This window comes from Sciurus carolinensis, chromosome 13 (assembly GCF_902686445.1).
Source record: "Sciurus carolinensis chromosome 13, mSciCar1.2, whole genome shotgun sequence".
In the NCBI taxonomy this organism is placed as follows: Eukaryota; Metazoa; Chordata; class Mammalia; order Rodentia; family Sciuridae; genus Sciurus; species Sciurus carolinensis.
In genome coordinates this window covers 17611922-17626425 of record NC_062225.1, presented here as the reverse complement: position 1 = coordinate 17626425, position 14504 = coordinate 17611922, and the positions used below count along the sequence as shown (strand labels likewise).

Sequence of the window (14504 nt, the reverse complement as noted above, 5' to 3'; positions counted from 1 at the left end):
GTTCAGTGGTCTCAGTGATTATGGATTTTATTGACTATCTTCCTTTTATGTAATTCTGTCATGTTTAGTAAGGGTTGCTTTGGGTTCTAGCTTTTGCTTCTTTTAAGCCATGCATGGGCTTCTCAGGAGCCTATAGTCTTTACAGTGAGCTGTCAATCTTATCCATGTTTTTTAATTTTGTTTTATTTTTTAAAGCCATGTTCTTATCATTATGGAAATTATAATTCAATATACTTATTAATGTGATTTTTTTTTTTTTCTTTTTGCAGTGATTATTTATTCAAGTTACTTCTGATTGGCGACTCTGGGGTTGGAAAGTCTTGCCTCCTTCTTAGGTTTGCAGTAAGTTGAATTTTAAATGCTTTATAATAGTACAGTTAATGTTATGTTTTCTAGGTAGACTAAAAAAAAAAAAAAAAGATTTTTATTCTCAGTAAATTAATTCTTCCCAGAATTTATATATATTTAAAATCTCCAGTTGTATATCCCCAGTGGTGTACTGGATTCTTTAATAAATGTTGCCCTTTAAAGAAATTCAACAGGGGCTGGGGATATAAGTCAGTTGGTAGAGTGCTTGCCTCACAAGCACAAGACCTTGGGTTCAATCCTCAGCACCACCAAAAAAAAAAAAAAAGAAATTCAACAAAGTGTGATTATAAAATCAGAGTATCTAATGCTTTTGGAAGAAGTCAAACAGTGGTTCATTTTAAAGTAAGGGGAAATAATTGGCTTGTCTTCAAAGTGATGTGAAAAGAAATCTTCAGGTTAAATTTTATTAGAATAAAGAGAAAAGGTGGGGCCTGGTACAAATTTTGTTGGATAATGGCATGGTGTTTTGTATGCAGAAACTCAAAGAAAAATGACTTTTGGCATAATACAATCCATAGCCTACGTAATTTTTTTTTTTTTTTGCAGTGCTGAGGATTGAACCCAGGGCCTTGTGCTTGTGAGTTACCAACTGAGCTATATCCTCAGCCCCGTAATTTTTAATGATAAAAATAACCTTTAAATTTAGCATATGTTTCCCTTCTCACTGTATAGATCTTTGGTTTTTAGAATATGGACTTAAAGACTGCTATGGGTTATCAAGACCCTCTTAGGGTCTTTATAGTATTATCCTAATAATAAAAGCATGTTAGATTTGTTTTTTTAAGGTGCGGGAGATCAAACTTACGGCCTCATGCATGCTAGGCAGTCTCTTATCACTGAACTACACCCCCAAACCACAAGTAAATATTAGGAATAAGTAAGAAATCCCATTTGCCTTTTTCACTGTGTTGATATTTCCTCTGATGTTGCAAAAGCAATGGTGGATAAAACTGCTGCTTGTACCTTGGTACATATTAAGGCAGTGCTAAAAACCACACTGTACTCATAGTCATGATATTCTTCACCTCTGTGCACTCACATGTACCCCCCCCAAAGAAAAAAGCCATTTTCACCAAGACTGTTCTTAACAGTATATATTATTAATTTTTAAAAAAAATTTTATTCTTAAAGACTTATGTGAAGAAACAGGAAGTTCACATAAAAGCACTTTACTGCATACCAGGGTATTTTGGTTGTCTCAAAAGTACTTAAGTGTTTTGAGTTGCAGGCTGAACTAGCTTTTTTGTTGTTGTTGTTATTAGTTTTTTTTTAATGGAAGACCTTTTTTTCCAATAAACTTTAAAAAGCCAACTGACAGACAAACTATAGTTATGCAGAATTGGGTAACTGGCAGACATTTTTCAAATGGGTTGAGATTGTCTTTTTCTTCATTTGGGGTACTGGGCATTGAAACCAGGGGTGCTTTACCACCGAGCTATATCCTCAGTCCTTTTTATTTTTTATTTGAGACAGGGTCTCACTGAGTTGCTCAGACTGACCTCAAACTTGAGATATTCCTGCCTGAGCCTCCTGAGTCTCTGGGATTAAAGGTGTGCACCACTGTGCTCCGTTTTAGACATTTTCTTATGTACTCTACTACTGAATTACATTCCCAGCCCTTTTAATTTTTATTTTAAGACAAGGTCTTGCTAAATTGTCCAGGCTGACCTCAAACTTGTGACCCTCCTTTCTCAGCCTCCCAAGTTGCTGGAATTATAGGCATGCACCCACCTTACCTGGCTTTACAAGATCCCTCCCCCACACACACTTAAAAATGTTTTCATTCTAAGTAAAATGTCATGACTTTAGAGAAACAGGTGCAATTTTTAAAGTTTAAAGTTAGGTTAAAAAATTGACAAATAATGTGTTCACATGAAAACTGTTATACATGTGTTCATGGCAGCATTATTCACAATGGGCAAAAAGTGGAAGCAACCCAAATATCTGCCAGCTGGTGAATGGTTAAACAAAATGCGATATATCCCTGCAGTGCAGTGCTATTCAGCCATAAAAATGAAGTTCTGATACATGTTACAACATGGACTAAGCTTGAAAACATGCTAAATTAAAAAAACTAGATACAAAACACCATATATTATGATGCCATTTATATGAAATGTTCATGATGTCCAAGTCCATAGAGGCAAAGTAGAAATGGAGAGGAACTGTTAATGAGTACAGGGTTCCTTTTGGGGTCATAAAATATTATGAAATTAAATAGTGGTGATAGTTGGGTAAACTTGGTGAATCTTTTGGGTATTACATCTCAATTTAAAAAATCATAACTAGAGGGCTGGTGACAGCTCAGCAGTAGAGTGCTTGTCTAGGACCTGTGATGCCTTGGGTTCAAACTCCAATACAGCAAAAAAAAAAAAAAAAAGAATCACCATAACTAGACACTGTGGTGCATACTGGTAATCCAGCTGTTTAAGAGGCTAAGGCAGGAGGATCTGTAATTTATTGGCCAACCTAGGCAACTTAGCAGGACCCTGTCTCAAAAAATAAAAGAGTTGAGGATGTAGCTCAGGGGTAGACCATCCCTAGGTTCAATCCCCAGTATTGGGGGTGGAAATCATAACTAGCAAATAACAGTTGATATGTAAAAAACATCTAGAAGAAGGGAATGAAGTATAATCATTACTTTGTGGTGAATAAATTGGGTGGGGAGCAAGAGTTTTGTTGGTTGGCAATTAGAGAAAGCATTTATACTGGGCATGCATCTGTGGTCCCAGCACTTGGGAGGCTGAGGTGGAGGAATCACTTGAGCCTAAGAGTTAAGAGACCAGCCTGGGTGATGTAGCAAGATCCTGTCTTAGAAATGTAGGTGGATGGATGCATGGATGGAATAAAGAGAAAAATAATTTATAATCAAAAACTTATAAAATATTTTCTTGTATGAAATATGTAAGAACTGGTAAAAAGATATTTGGGGAAAAAATGAATAGCTATTAAAAAAAAAAACCTTAATGACAAATGAAACTACTGTTAACTAGTCAACACTTTGTATTCAGAACATGAAGTGAGTACTGGAGCAGGGTAGAGGGTTGTTGTCAACATTTTATACTTATAAACTTTGTTTATTAACTTCACAGAGTTAGGAATAAAGGTTAGTAGTAGAGCGCTTGCTTAGCATATGTGAGGTTCTGGGGTAATCCCTAGCTCCACAAAAAACGGAAACAATACACTTGGACTATAGGAGAAGTAAATGTTTTAAAATTTATTCTACCGAACAATGTTCATTATTAACTTTTTTCCCACTACAGGATGACACATACACAGAAAGCTACATCAGCACAATTGGTGTGGATTTCAAAATAAGAACTATAGAGTTAGATGGGAAAACAATCAAGCTTCAAATAGTAAGTGGTTTTCAGTTGGAAATTCTTTTGGAAAAATTTTTGGTAAATTTAGAATGTACTATTTTATATACATATACAAAACTGAAACTATTTTAAGAATCATGCTTTTATGATAAAAGTGGTAGAATAATTGTTTATACTTAAAATTTCCTACGATTAGTTTTCTCATTGACATTTTCTCCTTCCACCTTCCCCTTCCTATCCTTTCTTTCTCCCTCCCTGTTTGTTCAGACCTTTGTGCTGGGTACTGAACTCAGGGCCTCTTGAATGCTAAGCAGGCATTCTATCACTGAGCTACATCCCTAGTCCTCATTATTTTGGTAATTCAGAATGTTATGTGCATATTTAATACGCTAACAAAATTGAATGTGAAATATCTTAAGAATCATGCACCTATGATAGGATGGTAGAATAACTGTTTAGACTAAAAATAATTTCCAAGGATTAGGATTTTCATAAAGCAGAGAATTTCCCATTTTAAGTCAAACTTGTTCTTAGTCTCACTTTTTTTTCATTGGTGGAGAGCTAAGTTAAAGTTTACTTTGTTTATAGTGAACATATTACTGAGCATTTTCTGTATGACTTTGTAATAGTTCTGTGGAACATTAAAAGAAACCTAGGAGAGGTTCTTCATATGTAGCTTAGTTGAAAAGAAGTATTCAGTTCTTCTGTATTTTTTTCTTAGATAGTATGTACCAATTTTATAGAAACAAAATTTGGTTGGAAGGAAACTTCTAACATGGTCATTTTAGTCTCAAAATGGATGCTGAGAGATTTAATGATTGGCTAAAGTTACTGGCAGAACCAAGGGACCTATCTCTCTGTCTTAGTATGTTCTGTCCCTGTGTCATCCTTGTCTCTTATCCATCCTTCTATCCTCTACCCCTCATTAAATACAGGCAATTGTAAGTTTACTTGCATCTCTTTAATATGGATCTGAGTACTGCCATTGTGGACATATCTGTAAACTTAAAAAAAAAAACAAAAAAACAAAAAACCAGTATCTTTTAGAGTAGGCTCTTGGTATGAGATAAACTAGAAAACCAGTAACTGCTCTTTTCTTGGAGCTGATGCCACAACTGAACTAGAAGCAGTCCTGAATTTTGAGTAAGAGTTTATATTTATTGTCTTGGTTCTGATAATTATGTTAGTCATGGGTTTAACTTATTTCCTCTGATAACTCAGTTTCCTCTCTAAAATAAGTCTAATGAGTTGGGCGCAGAGGCACATGCTTATAATCCCAGAGATGACTCCCAAGGGAGGAGGATCACAAGTTCAAGGTTCAAGACCTGAGTAACTTACCGAGACCCTGACTTAATTAAAGTGGTTGGGGGGTAGTGGGTGTGGAGGCTGAGAATGGAGTTCATTGGTAAAGCTGCCCTGAGTTCAGTCTGCAGTACCTCTAAAAAATGGGTCTGATGATCCCTAATTACCAATTCATAAGATAGTCGTGAGAATCAAATGCAGTAGCTATGTGTGCATATGAGAGATGTGAATACCCATTTTGAACTTTTGGGCAGTATATAGATGTTTTGATGCATGTTCAGGTAAATGGATATTTGATAGGTTTATTTAATGGCTCCCTGAGGAAAAGAAGTTACATGGCAAAAGTTCTGTTGATTTTGGTAAAAGTGGACACATTTGATACTCTAAAGGATATATAGTTATCAGAAGTAGCTAGAAATGTTTTGAACCAGTGTACAGGTTACCTTCCATATTGATTTTCACATTATAGCTGGAGTATCAGCTTTATAGGTGTTATTATAGAGAATACTGCAAAAAGATCTGCCTAAGCCTGTAGGTTAAGTATTGATAGTAAAGTGATGTGTGATGATCGATCATCATAACAAGATTTGAGAGTCTGTGAAACATTCACATTTTGTTTCTTGATACTGACTGGAAAGGATCTTACAGGTCACTCCTTCTGCCTTTCATTTTCATTAGGAATTTCCTTCCTATACCTAGCTTTTTTTTTTGAATATTTTTGGGAGGCTCACCCTTTTTAAAAGCATCTGTTCCTATTTATAACCTCTAGTTTCTAATTCTGTTGAGCTAAAGCCAGTTTCCTTAAATTTATTCTTCTGCCCTTTTGAAGCTACTTGAAGCAGACTGATTCCTCTTCTACTGGGGCACGCTGCCATTTTGATTGAGCATTTCACACAACCTTTCTGTCTGTAAAGTGGGTCATCCATTCCTTTTTGGATATATGTTTTTAAACCCTTTAACTCCGATTATAGTAGTTTTCTTTCTGGACTTCAGGAGCTCATGTCCCTACTCATCATTAATCTGCTGGAGGAGTAAAAAGAAAGTTTACTTTTGTTGTCCCAATAGCTATATCACCTAGGGCATATCTTAAGATTTTGGTTTGCTTGTTTTTAATAAAAAAAAAAAAAAAAAAAAAAAAAAAGAAAAGAAAATAGAGGTCTTGGGCTGGGGTTGTGGCTCAGTGGTAGTGCTTGCCTGGCATGTGTGAGGCACTGGCTTCTATTCTCAGCACTACATAAAAATGAATAAATAAAATAAATGTATTATGTCCATCTACAACTAAAAATATATTTAAAAAATAGAGGTCTTATCTTACATTTCTGTGACTAGTGCTTTTAAAATCTACATGCAGAATTTCTTTTAACTCTGTTACATTTCATCTTGCTTGGCTTCATTTATCTTTCCAAGTATTCTAGGTCTTCCACAGGCTTGATTCTTTTGATTTATATTTTAATTATCTTTTCATTGTGACTTTTCTTGTTCAATTTTGACATCTGGGTCTTAATCAAAATTAGTTATCTTAGCTGGGTGTGGTGGTGCACACCTGTGATCCCAGAGACTCCTGAGGCAGGAGAATCATAAGTTCAAGGCCAGTCTCAGTAATTGAATGAGGCTCTAAACAACTTACTGAGACTCTTAACTCAAAATAAAAAATAAGGGCTGGGAATATGACTTAGTGATAAAGTGCCTCTGGGCTTAATTCCCCACCCCCACTCTCCCCAAAAAAGATTTTACAAAACATTCAGGAGGGTAGGGCAGGTATGGAGTCTAGTTATACCATGAAAGACCACTTTCTGTAATTGTTCATTTATTCATGGAGCGTGCCAGGAAATGCCTACATTATACCAGGCACTGAATAGTTGAAGTTACAGAAAGACATGTAGCCTTAAGACCATGTTTCAATGGAAGAGAAAAATCAGTTACCCTGTGATAATGAGGGTTATTGAGAATTATATAAAAATGATGATCCAGTTAAAAAAGAGAGGGTACTCTGTTGTTGGTGTATTGAGTAAGGAAAATCTTCAGAGTAGCAAAGAGCCATCAGAAATTACACTCTTTGGATGCCATTTCTTAGTTAGCTATGATTCCATGTTAAACTCTTAGTCAGAAAGTTTTCTTTTCTTATGCTATCTTATGAAAGGACTTCCTTGGGCATAGAAGGGAAAGAAATTAATATTTTATCGAATAGCTTCTATAGTCAGGCACCATGCTTTGCATTTTAAAAATTGGTTAATTTAAACTTTAGCAGTTATATGAGGTAAGTGGTATCTATGATTTACAGCTGAAGAAACTGGTAGGTGATTCTTTGGTGTTAAATAAATAGGAACCATGAAATTAGATTTGAGTTTTTGCAGTCAGGTTGGTTTGGCTTCAGAGGTCATGCTTCTCCATGATATTCTTATAGACTTTGAGGCTCCTTACTGATAACAATAGCTCAAATTAGTCTTTGGGCTCTCAGACTTAGTCATTTGGATAGAAAAAGAAATGAAGCCTCATGTTTTTGCTTTTAGATAATGACTGTTAACCTTTTAGGTTATTTGCTTCATTATATGTATTTTTTTTCTCCTGGGAATCTCCTGGGAATTAAGTATATTAAAGTTAATCACCAGCCAGTTGGTGGTGGTGTATGCTTGTGATCCCAGTGATTTGGGAGGAGGCAGAAAGATTTCAGGTTCAAGACTGGTCTTAGCAACTTAGCAAGACCCTAAGTAACTTAGTGAAGACCCTGTTTTCAAATTTTAAAAAATGAATCATAAAAATGGCTTGGGAAATAGGTGCCCCTGGGTTCCATCCCTAGTATCATACCCTTCGTGCCCCCCAAAAAATTACTGACTTTTTTTTCCCTCCAGAATGCAACTGTCTTTTACTCTATTACTATTTTTTAAATCACATCTAACAATATTGACATGTTAATATCCAGTTGGTCTTCAGATTTTACCAAAATTACAGGGTTTTTTGGTGTGTTTCGGGGTGCTCAGGATCAAACCCTGGGGCTTTGTGGCATGCTAGAACACTGAGCTACCTCCCCAGCCCTATCAGTAACTTTTAGTAACTATTCTAATTATACTTTTCTTTGTTTTTGGTACTGTGGACTGAACCCAGGGGCACTTTACCACTGAGCTACATCTCTAGCCCTTATTTTTTTATTTTGAGACAGGGTCTCACTAAGTTGCTAAGGCTGGCTTTGAACCTTGTGATCCTCCTGTCTCAATCTTCCAGGTTGCTGGGATTACAGGCATGGGCCACTGCACCCAGTTTATTATACACTTTTTAAAGAAGAGGCCATTGTTTAGGAGCAACTTAAACAAAAATGCCCATCATCCTTGTTAAAACCAGGGCCATTTTCTTTTTCCACTCTTCTAGACATGCACACATTTTTATTTTGGAAAGCATATAAACATTCAAAGGAGAATGCAGGCTAAGTCCAGAGGGAGAAACGGCAATCTCTTGGTCTGGGATGCTAATATTGATAGAGCAACAGACAGTAATTGGGGCTGAACTAGAATTAGGGTGTAGTTTACACAATTTTGTGCTTATTTCCCTGTGCTTGCATAAAAACCAAGGCTTTGTAAAAACTGAGTTTGCTTCTTGGTATTTTTAAAAATTTGTTTTTTAAAACTCATAGTATTAATGTTGTGTCTTTCATTCATTATTTTTTCTAGGATTAAGATAGTTCCTAGCTGCAGTGGTTGAAATGCTATCTGGATGGGTAGTTACCTGAAATAGATCCTTTTCTTTCTTTCCATGATCATAAAATGTGCTAACCAGGGCCTCATGTGGGTATATTTCTGTTCATGGTGCTTTGGGACATTCACTTTCTTAACCAAGTCAACATGTATGCCTAGCATAGTGTTAAGGGCTGTGGAGAATATGAATAGCATTACATGGTTTCTGATCACAAAGAGCTTATAATTTTGGTTAGCATTACCACCAGCTAAATTGCAGGTATTACCTTCTGTTTGGACTTCCATGTATTAGTGCAGTTTAATGTGACCATAATGTTGTTGTTGTTGTGTCCATATCAAATCCTAATAATCTGTACAACTATAAAATCTAGATTATTTTCCCTTCTCCTGTACCTTCCCTTCCTGCAACTGTCTTAATGGAATTGTTTGGTTTCTTGATTGTTTTGTAATAGTGGGACACAGCAGGCCAAGAAAGATTTCGAACAATCACCTCCAGTTATTACAGAGGAGCCCATGGCATCATAGTTGTGTATGATGTGACAGATCAGGTAAGTTCCAAGAGAAGACGGTGTTACGGTGACAAAGTAAAAGTTATTACTATTTGACTAATGTCAGATTCTTTTACTTTAATGTAAGACATCAGTATTATTTTCATGGCAGAAGACTTTCTTCATCATGGGCACTGTGCTGCACACTTGTAATCCCAGCATCTCTGGAGGCTGAGGCAGGGGGATTGTGAGTTCAAAGCCAGCCTCAACAATTTAGCGAGGGCCTAAGCTATTTTGTGAGTCCCTGTCTCAAAAAATAAAAGGGCTGGAGATGTTAAGTACTTCTAGGTTTAATCCCTGGTTCCAAAAAAAAAAAAAAAAACAAAAAAACAAAAAACAAAAACCTTGACAACTCTCAAAGAAAAATGTGAATCATGGGCTGGGGATGTAGCTCAGTAGTAGAGCACTTGCCTAGCATGCTTAAGGCTCTGGATTTGATTCCTAGTACTGCCCTCTCTCCCCCGGTGAACCATTTAGATATTTATTTCCTTTTAGTAAATAGACAATTTTACATTTGCTTTCAAGAGAAAGTAGTCATCAACTAAATAACTGATCTAGGGAAAGAATTGTACGGAATTATGGCCTGTATGGTTTCTTATGTTGTGTTCATTTTATGTATTAACAAGAATGTACCTGATGATTAGAATCTTCCTAGAACTGCCAAAGGGGAGATTAGGGAACTCTGCCTGTGTTGGTTAGGGTTCAGAAACAGAATTTGAATGGAATGTGCTATAGGAGGATTTTAGGAGAGTGAATGTCTGAGAGAAGGTAGGAAGATGTAGAAAGAATATAGAATGGTGGGGAGAATGTGATCCAAGGGCCATAAGTTTTCTGTTGATCAGAAACATAGCAGATTTCAGGATCATCTTTTTTTTTTTTCCCCCTATCAGAAAGAATAAAAACCCATATTTGTGGCAGGCCCTGTGCATGCTAGGCAAGCATTCTGACACTGGGCTACATCCCCAGCCCTGAATTCATTTTTCTTGCAGCAAATGTTAAATCTCAAAATCTCATCTGAGCCGTGGATTAAGATAACTTACACATAGTCAGTGCCACTAGAAGCACTGGGTGTGGGTCATTACCAATAGGGAAAAAATGGCAGGGCAGCCACCTGTAGTCCCAGATACCAGAAGTCATTAAAGTGGGAGGGTTGTGGGAGGTCTGGAATTTGGGGCCAGCCTGGGCAACATAGCAAGACCCTATCTCCAGAAAAGCAGGGGAAGGTCCTAATTTCAAAAATCTCTTCACATTACCATGATATGTTCTAAAATAAAAAACTTCATCCTCTAAATGAGTGGAAAAGTATATTTATATTTTTTCCCCAGTGCACATCAAATCCAGGACCTCACGTCAGGCAAGCCCTCTGTCACTGAACTACACACCCCCAGCCCAAATAGCTTTATTTTTGGGTACCAGGGATTGAACACAGGGGAACTCAACCACTGAGCCACATCCCCAGTCCTAGGTATTTTATTTAGAGATAATCTCAGTTGCTTAGTGCCTCGCTATTGTTGAGACTGGCTTTGAACTCAAGATCCTGTCTCAGACTCCTGAACCTCTGGGATTACAGATGTGCACCACCATGCCTGGCCCAAATAGCATCTCTCGATGCATCTGGGAGTAATACTCATTAACACTGTTGTTCATAAACTAAAATTTTATTGAATTTCAAAAACTTTTATAGTAGTACATTCAAATTGCATATTCCAAAACCAGTCGGGTTTGCCAGTTTAAATATTAAGCTGTATTTTCCTCTCAAGTTACTTTCATTCATATTCAAGCCTGTCCAGAACTGTATGATCATTCTTAAAAATGTCTTTTTAGGAGTCCTTCAATAATGTCAAACAGTGGCTGCAGGAAATAGATCGTTATGCCAGTGAAAATGTCAACAAGTTGTTGGTAGGGAACAAATGTGATCTGACCACAAAGAAAGTAGTAGACTACACAACAGCAAAGGTATGTTTAAAGTTTGTTTTTTCAAATTGAATTTGAAGTGGTTGAATTTTAGTTATGGGTATGGAGTCACATGATGGCCATACAACTACTTAACACTTAAAAATGTGTACTAGAATGCTGACAGTTATTCATGTAGTGGGTGTCTTTTTGGATCCATTCAACTTTTAGACTCTTGTCACTCCCATTTTAGATGGCAGGAATGGACTAAGTGAAAAAGGTTTTTCAATGTTCATTATGCCTTATTTCTCTTAGGAATTTGCTGATTCCCTTGGAATTCCATTTTTGGAAACCAGTGCTAAGAATGCAACGAATGTAGAACAGTCTTTCATGACGATGGCAGCTGAGATTAAAAAGCGAATGGGCCCTGGAGCGACAGCTGGTGGCGCAGAGAAGTCCAATGTTAAAATTCAGAGCACTCCAGTCAAGCAGTCGGGTGGAGGTTGCTGCTAAAATTTGCCTCCGTCCTTTTCTCACAGCAATGAATTTGCAATCTGAACCCAAGTGAAAAACAAAATTGCCTGAATTGTACTGTATGTAGCTGCACTACAACAGATTCTTACCGTCTCCACAAAGGTCAGAGATTGTAAATGGTCAATACTGACTTTTTTTTTATTCCCTTGACTCAAGACAGCTAACTTCATTTTCAGAACTGTTTTAAACCTTTGTGTGCTGGTTTATAAAATAATGTGTGTAATCCTTGTTGCTTTCCTGATACCAGACTGTTTCCCGTGGTTGGTTAGAATATATTTTGTTTTGATGTTTATATTGGCATGTTTAGATGTCGGGTTTAGTCTTCTGAAGATGAAGTTCAGCCATTTTGTATCAAACAGCACAACCAGTGTCTGTCACTTTCCATGCATAAAGTTTAGTGAGATGTTCTATGTAAGATCTGATTTGCTAGTTCTTCCTTGTAGAGTTATAAATGGAAAGATTACACTATCTGATTAATAGTTTCTTCATACTCTGCATATAATTTGTGGCTGCAGAATATTGTAATTTGTTGCACACTATGTAACAAAACAACTGAAGATATGTTTAATAAATATTGTACTTATTGGAAGTAATATCAAACTGTATGGTGATAAGTATTGTTTTAATTCTTATGGTTAAAGGGAAATAGAGCCTTGCATTATGCTGAAAACAGCCATTTGTGTGTGCAACCAAGGCACTTGTAGGCCTACCTGTAGTGCAGCATCCAGTTATTTGCTTTCTAGATAATAGACCTAATAAATGACCTAGGGCAGCTTCTGTGCTGTGTAGGGATTTAATCAGCTTCAGTGGTTCAAGAAGCTCAAATTGTATGGAAAACAAGTTTAGAATGTATGCTGTCTAGCCCATCATTTCTGATCCTTCTCTAAAACCATTTGAAATGGCTCCACTGATCAAGAGTTTTTTGTTAATTCATCTGTGGTAGCAGTGAAGAGCGGCACACACCTTCCTCATTGGCAGATGATCAGATAATGTGCTGAAGTTTCTTCCATGCCGAGTCAGATGTCAACTATTTTGTCCTTCACAATTGTATACTCATGTTGGAGAGTTTAAGCATTAAAGTAGAAAGCAGGAAACTTGAGTGCCCTAATTTTAGAAATTATATTCCTAAAAATTAACTGAAAACATGAATGCTGGGTGGGAATTATAAATGAGAGAAATATATTTATTTCAGTGAAATTTTGCATGTGTGAAAATTTTGTTAAATAGGACCTTCAAGATCCTAGGGTTTGTTTTTATTTTATTATGGGAAACAAGTCTTTTGCTGACACTACCATTTTAAGGTGACAGAAGTCAAGGATTGTTTCTTTAGGTTGAAGCAGCAGCCAAAACATTCTTCACATAGGGGCTTGGATGTGGCTGTTGGCAACACATTTTATTGTGGGGGTCTTTAATGAGAAAATTTAAGTTAAAAACAAGCCAAAAATTATAGGTTTTTTATTTTTCACTAAACAGGCAATTGAAATACATGGTACAAAAATAAGTGGTAAGATTATTGTAAAAATGAAATGGACAGAATAAATATTCAATTTAATTTTCCATCTATGAGAATTTCACAATAAAATCATAGTTTACTTTGTATTATAGATGTGCTTGTTGGATCTATTCATCCTTACATAAGGCAACTGACAAATTCCTGAAGTCACTAATAGTTATTTGGGTGAAGATCTCTTCTTTTTTTTTTTTTTCTTAATGTTTAAAAAAGAAAACATTTCTTTTGCCTTGCCTTATCAGTACAGTATGAAGTTCAGAAAGCATTTTCTAAAATAGCTAAATGATACAAAACAGATATTAGATAATGTGACACCATGCACTTTAGTTTCATACAGCAAAAGATGTCTAATTGGTGAGTTAGCAGAAAACATTACATGAATTTATTTTAATGTGAGCATATGCACAGACTTGGTTTGGAGAAGTCTAGTGTTCTTTCCCCTGGGGCGGTCAAAAACTGGGACTCACCACAACGTATTTCAGCATGCTGCACTATTTGCTTTTATGTATAAGCCAATAATTGTAGTGTTGAGAAAAAATAAATTCCCATTTCTAACCCTATTTCAAGTACAAACATTTCAAGGCTACTATGGGCCTGTTCACAAATTAAAGGAATTATCACTTGCCACAATGTAAATATGACTGGGTGCCATAAATTAGCTGTTATCTGAAGAGTGTTCTGAGCTGTGCAAGCTCTGGGAAATCCTTACAGAGTAACAGCCATTATGGTTTGAGCAGTTAACTTCCTGCTGTCTGCCCTTGGATAGAAATTTCCTTTAGCATATACATTACCATTCTGGCATATCTTACATAAACCCTTCACATTCCCGTTTAAGTTTTAAAATAGCCCTGTACTGTAACAGTCTCCCATTTGTTAGCACTTCACCCTGGAGGTACGACAAAAAAATCTCAAAAACTGCCAATCCAGCCTTTTGTTTTGCCACCTCCCTATGGATACAAATTCCATTCATTGTTAGAGGACTACTAAGAAAGTTAATTTTTAGTATTTCACAATGTGCCAGCCAGGCTGGCTGATTGGACCTAACCCAGCCAGCATCTTCCTAGGTTGAAACAATTTGAGTTGTAAGAGGGGGTGGGGCCTCAAAGTGAAGGTTACCGTTAACAGTTGTGTTGCTATTCCTCAGTGGCTAGAGCCAGCTTCTAAAGTTAGCACCCTTTTAGTCACACCTTATTTCAAAGAGGATGAACAAAAGTATCACTTATAGCTAAGGCAGCACCTTCTTTGAGAAACAGGATATTCCAAAATAATAGAATCTGCAAATTTGTCAGTTGAAGCTGATATTACCTTGAGAATGCCACAATATGAGCTCGATTGGTAT

The 14504-nt window shown here is 36.5% G+C and overlaps 1 protein-coding gene across 1 annotated transcript in view; it reads left to right on the top strand.

The window, feature by feature from the left end:
• The window catches only part of Rab1a (RAB1A, member RAS oncogene family), a 29515-nt gene extending 16261 nt beyond the window's left edge, over nt 1-13254 (top strand). The window contains exons 2-6 of the mRNA XM_047523226.1: nt 270-342; nt 3633-3728; nt 9133-9228; nt 11053-11184; nt 11437-13254. Of these exons, the coding sequence (XP_047379182.1) occupies nt 270-342; nt 3633-3728; nt 9133-9228; nt 11053-11184; nt 11437-11634 (595 nt within the window). The 3' untranslated portion in view covers nt 11635-13254. The remainder of the gene's footprint in view (nt 1-269; nt 343-3632; nt 3729-9132; nt 9229-11052; nt 11185-11436) is intronic.
• The last annotated feature ends 1250 nt before the right edge of the window (nt 13255-14504 follow it).